This window comes from Neoarius graeffei, chromosome 3, assembly GCF_027579695.1.
Source record: "Neoarius graeffei isolate fNeoGra1 chromosome 3, fNeoGra1.pri, whole genome shotgun sequence".
Taxonomy (NCBI): domain Eukaryota; kingdom Metazoa; phylum Chordata; class Actinopteri; order Siluriformes; family Ariidae; genus Neoarius; species Neoarius graeffei.
In genome coordinates, this window is record NC_083571.1 from 79537108 (window position 1) to 79543927 (window position 6820).

Below are 6820 nucleotides of genomic sequence, written 5' to 3' on the forward strand. Positions count from 1 at the left end.
CTCCTCTGCCAGTTAGAGGCAGCTGGTGCGTGTATGTATTTTTTATATACACAGTATCTAGAACAGGGGTGTTCAAATTGATCCATAAAGGGCCGTGTGGCTGCAGGTTTTCATTCCAGCCATGCAGCAGCACCCTGATTTGGCTTATTCAATTAACTGACACACCCACCCTTTAATCAAGGGTGGGTGTGGCTGCAAGTATTTGACTGTGTGAAGACAGTTCAGTTGATTGAATGAGCCAAGTCAGGTGTGCTGCTGCATGGCTGGAATGAAAACCTGCAGCCACACGGCCCTTTATGGATCAATTTGAACACCCCTGATCTAGAAGGACTAGGTTTATTTAATGCTATATTCATTTGGCTTAATCCACATCTGTTAATACAGTACATTAATAAACTTACTACTGATCAGGAGTTTAACAATTAGCATTTTAGAGGAGAGAGATCTAATATTTAAGTCCTACCTTTAGACTAAAAGGTGCTGGCAGTGGCTATACAGTCACAATGATCCAATTTTATATTAAATTAGGTTACTAGAACAAACCGAGTATTTCTTTGTTTAGCGTGGACAGTCTCAATAGAGTGGAACCTGAGTGACCACTCCATGCAACTAGCATACAGTCAGTTTAGCCTGTCCATCTGCTCCCTGACCTTAGCTCTGGCTTGTAACTTGGCCCATTCTGACACAATGAGCTATGCTGCAAAAAAATGAGAGCAGCACCTTCCAGACTGGGATGGATACCATCCCACCCCAATAGGCCAGCAGTGCCCTCAAAGTTAGTCTAATTATCTGCAAAGCCCACATTGTTTTCAAAGCACCACCTGGACAACCAGCAGTTCAGCCACACCACATTGGGATGGGACCAGAGCATACTACAGCTTTGGACATTGCCTTCCCCAATTTAAAACACTAAAGTCCCATTTATTAACCAATTTAAACCAAGTCACACCAAGCTATACTTTTTTTTTTTTTTAACCCACATGAATAGATATGCAGTTAACTGCAATTCAAAGTGAAGTGCAAATATACAAGAACTTGCACTAGTTATCTACACTGGGTAGAACAGTAATGGAATAAATCAGCAAGAAATAAGATTGAGAATTTAAGTTTACACTAAAACAGGAAAAATTGAGGCTTACTGAGACTTCCTGTTAAAAAGTGACCAATGCTCTGGTGGAAGTGTACATTAGATCACAGCCCAGTTCTGAGTCACAGATTATTTTCCTGTGAGATTAAAGTCAACATGATGCAGCACACATGCTGGCAAGTTAATTCATCTTCAGTAAATTGACCGGAGGATGGGATTAGTCAAGCATGGATTATATATTTATATTAAAAAAAAAGTGCATGAACATCCATTCCCCCCCTAAAAGGGAGACATGAGGTTCATTCTCATCTCATCTCATTTCTAGCCACTTTATCCTTCTACAGGGTCGCAGGCAAGCTGGAGCCTATCCCAGCTGACTATGGGCGAAAGGCGGGGTACACCCTGGACAAGTCGCCAGGTCATCACAGGGCTGACACAGACAACCATTCACACTCACATTCACACCTACGGTCAATTTAGAGTCACCAGTTAACCCAACCTGCATGTCCCTGGACTGTGGGGGAAACCGGAGCACCCGGAGGAAACCCACGCGGACACGGGGAGAACATGCAAACTCCACACAGAAAGGCCCTCGCCGGCCCCGGGGCTCGAACCCAGGACCTTCTTGCTGTGAGGCGACAGCGCTAACCACTACACCACCGTGCCGCCCACATGAGGTTCAGATACACAGATTTTTACTTGAAAAGGTTTAATCTTTAGGGACCACAGACAAGAGCAGCTACAGAAGAGGAATTAAAAAAGCCACACACCAGAAACTTCAATCAGGAAATCACTCAGAAGTTAAGAGTTAATCTCCCCCCACCCAATCATTTGGCATGCTTTGTTTAGGTCACATTTGAAATCATTTACAGGTTACTTCACTTGGTAAGTGTATCTCATCTCATTGCACAAATTATTCCAGAGTAGAGGCCAGTTTCCAGTTCCCACTAAAAGCAGACTACAAGTTCAAGTCAGGAAGGGGGAATTAAACCAAACCCTGTAATAAGGCAGCATTAACCAATTACTCAGCCTTCGTGGTGACTGTAGTTGTGCTGACTTTGCAATGCATGCAACAAAGTTAGAAACAAAAGTCCACCTTTTAAGAGAACACTGGTCATCAGCTTTGTTGAGTCAATGCATTTACCAATCATGACAAAAGACCAGAACTGCTGTTAATTTCAATTTATTTTCACTTTTCTGAAATGGTTCACTACTGGGAACACCGTTCAATACAAGTGAACAAAAACAAAACCCATCCATCCATCTTTGGCAAAAAGCACAAGCCCTCCTTCCTGAAGACCCATGCTTCAGTCTCAAGGTTATTACTGGTGGAGGCCATGTTTAGCAGAGATCCTTTCCCCAAGTATTAGACTATACAACAGCAGTGAACCACCATCAGGGTAGATTCTGTACAGGGATTAGAGAATGCACCAAGCTATATGATGTACTTAAAACTGAACGTGCTGTCACAGGAGAGTCGTTTGCCTTTGCAGCGACCACACAGATCTTGTCGGTGTGGCCGTTTAGGATCCACGTGGCGTGCGGTCCCTGGACATGTACAGCGTGCCTTCTTGCAGTTCTGAAACAAAATGAAAGTCAGTTGTTTTTTTTTGAGAGAACTCTTAAAAAGAAGGCATTAAGATGGTCAACTTACATGACAGGTTATATCCTCTACCCGGTATGGGTTGAAAGCCTTCTGACAAGTTCTGCAAAACTGCTTGAAATAAACCTGCAAGGCAAGATGATTCCTGGTACATTTACAGCCACACAAAAGGAGAAAGAAAAAAAAAAAAACCTGCTGCTACCTTGTTTGTGCCTTGGACACACCACACATAGGCACTCTCCCAGCGAAGGTTACAGTCTCTGCAGTGGTAGTAGCCGTACTTCTGCTCCAAAAACTATCAGAAAGAGATGTGATGGTTGGGGAGGATGGACAGCAGCATGTTCAGAGACTAATAACAATTAGAAGACAATACTGGGAAATCAACTCCAATCAAAGGCTTAACCCCCAGGTCTCTTCAGAGATATGGTCATCTTGGACCACTAGGTTACAAGCAAGGTTGAAAGGTCTGTGGAACAAGATTTAAGTTTGGAATACAGAAGTGGTATTCCGATACCCTCAGGAAGTTTGATTACAAATCTCAGTGAAGCATAATTCACCAAGAACCATGTAGGTTCACCATCTGGACCAAACCACTCAAGGGTCTCACCTGGAAGCGCACTCTCCCCTTGGACTTGGAATCATCCTGACCACTTTTCTGATTCTCACTCTTATTTTCATCATCCACTTTAACTATCTGCTCGCCTTCATCATTTTTACCAGGACTAAGCTCTGGTTCGGCTTGGTCATCTTCTGGTTCTTTACCCTCTTCACCCTCTTCTAGCTCTTCGCCCTTGTCTGCGCTCTCCTTCTCGCCCTCTTCGGTTTCTCCTTCATGCTTCTGCTGCTCTTCTTCAGCTTTATCAGCATCATCGTCGTCCTGCAGTAGAGCCGCGAACCCCCGCAGCCCCATGGCGACCGGCGAATACACGGCCTGCGTGCGTGGGAATCGAACCCCAGAGATCACCGGGCTGCCAGGAGTCTGGCTATCCGGTCTGCGCCTGCGCACTGCTTCCCGCCGGCGTGCAGCCAAAGTGCGGGGTCCGAGTGAACATTGCACAGAAGCATCGGCCTTCGGGTTCACCTGCACCCCAACATCTTTGGTGTTGGCTTTGCGCAGGCGCGGTGTGAGGTTCGGGTTAATCTGCGACAGGATGGATCTGAGCTGCGCGCGGTGGTAGTTGTCGAAATAACCTTCTCCGTCACCGCACGCGCTCAGGTAGGCGCTCTTCTGCCGCCAGCTCTTGGGCTTCGGGCACCTGTAAGAGTAGGGGTTGTATGAGGAGTAAACATAGCTGTCGAGTGATTCGTCTCCGTAGGTAGCCATTTTGATTTAATTTTTTTTTTTTTTCCGCTTAGCCACCTGGCCAGGCCGCGAAGCGCGCGTTATGTAGGCGGAGAGAGCCGCAGGTTAATTAGAGTCAGGTGCGCACTTACAGCCAATTAACTCTGACTGCCTTCATCAGCACAGGCGCCATCATTTTACACTAATAAACAAACAAGCTCACACTTTCATATGGAATCAATTTTGTGCCAAAATGTTCATACAATACTTTTGAAATATCAAACAAAAACGATATATCAAAATACAAAAAAAAAAAAGTCGATTTTTCTAGACTGGCAAACAAATTATTCGTGTAATCGTGCAAAATTTCAGTCTATTACTCTTCAGAAACCTGTTATTTTTGTTTCTCGGTTTTGTTTGACGTAATTTATTTTGGTTGCCATTCCAGCTTTCTCGTTTGCGCTCCCTGACTTTTTGCTTGCAGTTTTGATACAAACTTCCCGTGTGGGCGGGCTGTCCAGGAATGCATTCCCATTGGCTAACTTGTGTTTGACTGACAGCTACGCTCAGCCATTCCCTACTCGGATTCTGGCGGACTGTTTGACGAGTGACCGATCCATTGACGGTGAACAAGGATCGAGTGGACTTCAGTGGCGACTCATCTCATCTCATCTCATCTCATCTCATCTCATTATCTGTAGCCGCTTTATCCTTCTACAGGGTCGCAGGCAAGCTGGAGCCTATCCCAGCTGACTACGGGCGAAAGGCGGGGTACACCCTGGACAAGTCGCCAGGTCATCGCAGGGCTGACACATAGACACAGACAACCATTCACACTCACATTCACACCTACGGTCAATTTAGAGTCACCAGTTGACCTAACCTGCATGTCTTTGGACTGTGGGGGAAACCGGAGCACCCGGAGGAAACCCACGCGGACACAGGGAGAACATGCAAACTCCACACAGAAAGGCCCTCGCCAGCCACGGGGCTCGAACCCAGGACCTTCTTGCTGTGAGGCGACAGCGCTAACCTCAGTGGCGACTATGATATTGAATTAATTCAACAAAGTGTAAGTGCGGGACAAATGTGCTGTATGTGTTTCAGTAGTATTTTTTTGATTGATTTATTTCGCAATAGAAACATATACATAACATGTGAACATCTCATCATCTCATCTCATTATCTGTAGCCGCTTTATCCTGTTCTACAGGGTCGCAGGCAAGCTGGAGCCTATCCCAGCTGACTATGGGCGAAAGGCGGGGTACACCCTGGACAAGTCGCCAGGTCATCACAGGGCTGACACATAGACACAGACAACCATTCACACTCACATTCACCCCTACACTCAATTTAGAGTCACCAGTTAACCTAACCTGCATGTCTTTGGACTGTGGGGGAAACCGGAGCACCCGGAGGAAACCCACGCGGACACAGGGAGAACATGCAAACTCCACACAGAAAGGCCCTCGCCGGCCCCGGGGCTCGAACCCAGGACCTTCTTGCTGTGAGGCGACAGCGCTAACCACTACACCACCGTGCCGCCACATGTGAACATATAATATAAATATAAATATTGCGGAGGATAACACAAAAAGTAAAAATACTTATTTCCATTGTGGTCCTCGAATAGGTAAACAAAATAGCACCAAATAAAATACAATAATAATACTAATAATAAATCACAATAAACTGAATAAGTAAAGTAAGAGTAATATATCCAAAAAGAGAAAAATAATAATAAAGAAAATTTCAATATATTACACAATTTTAACATCAGTAATATACACTCTAAAAAATAAAGGTGCTTCAGTGGTTCTTCAAATCTCTGGATGGTTCCATGGAGAGTCAAAACTCTGTGATGAACCATTAGATTATGCGAAAGGTTCTTCACATTGGAAATGGTTCTTCAGAGCCTGGCATTCTCTTACCATTTGCTGGTCAATGCACATCGGCTATGTTTACACAAATCTGTCTTCACTGCTCAAACAAATGGTTTAAATGGTTCTTTTAAAGAACTGTTGCATGAACGGTTCTTTGAAGCCCTGAAAAAGGTTCTTCTATGGCATCGCCCTGAAGAACCGGTACTGGCCCCATTATTTTTTAGAGTGTATAAAAGCAGACTGACTGTTGACTAGAAGTTCATCTCATCTCATTATCTCTAGCCGCTTTATCCTGTCCCACAGGGTCGCAGGAGCCTATCCCAGCTGACTACAGGCGAAAGGCGGGGTACACCCTGGACAAGTCGCCAGGTCATCACAGGGCTGACACAAACACAGACAACCATTCACACTCACATTCACACCTACGGTCAATTTAGAGTCACCAGTTAACCTAACCTGCATGTCTTTGGACTGTGGGGGAAACCGGAGCACCCGGAGGAAACCCACGCGGACACGGGGAGAACATGCAAACTCCACACAGAAAGGCCCTCGCCGGCCCCGGGGCTCGAACCCAGGACCTTCTTGCTGTGAGGCGACAGCGCTAACCACTACACCACCGTGCCACCCCTGACTAGAAGTTGTGACATAAAATTATCTTTAACCATTTTCTTAAAAATACATTTATTTTGAGCAGATCGGGCAGACAGAGGTAGATCATTCCACAATGAAGCACCAGTGAAATAAAAACTATTTTTACTAAAAGGCCCAACATGGGTAATATTAAAAGTATGAATACTATTTCTGGTGCATGAATTTGTACTATGTTGGAAATTTTCTTTCAGATACACAGGAGCATTATTATTATGAAGAATATTATACACATGTCCTAACTTTAACTGATTTACACGCATATCCACCGGTAACAATCCTACATTTCTAAACTCAGTGCACATTATGCAGGCGTG

At 44.9% G+C, this 6820-nt stretch overlaps 1 protein-coding gene across 1 annotated transcript; it reads right to left on the minus strand.

The window, feature by feature from the left end:
- Positions 1-2268: 2268 nt before the first annotated feature.
- Positions 2269-4751, minus strand: zar1 (zygote arrest 1). The gene is made up of 4 exons (XM_060916040.1): positions 3298-4751; positions 2893-2985; positions 2742-2816; positions 2269-2666 (listed from the first exon to the last, which is right to left on the minus strand). The coding sequence occupies exons 1-4, from the start codon at positions 4012-4014 to the stop codon at positions 2523-2525; spliced, it is 1029 nt and encodes a 342-aa protein (XP_060772023.1). The 5' UTR covers positions 4015-4751; the 3' UTR covers positions 2269-2522.
- Positions 4752-6820: the final 2069 nt, after the last annotated feature.

Bases quoted from the DNA above. Each gene is read 5' to 3' on its own strand.
- zar1 (XM_060916040.1), bottom strand. From the start codon at position 4,014: ATGGCTACCTACGGAGACGAATCACTCGACAGCTATGTTTACTCCTCA. The intron at 2,986-3,297 runs GTGAGACCCTTG...TCTTTCTGATAG, and splicing joins AGGGGAGAGTGCGCTTCCAG to TTTTTGGAGCAGAAGTACGG. The intron at 2,817-2,892 runs GTAGCAGCAGGT...CTTGCCTTGCAG, and splicing joins GTGTCCAAGGCACAAACAAG to GTTTATTTCAAGCAGTTTTG.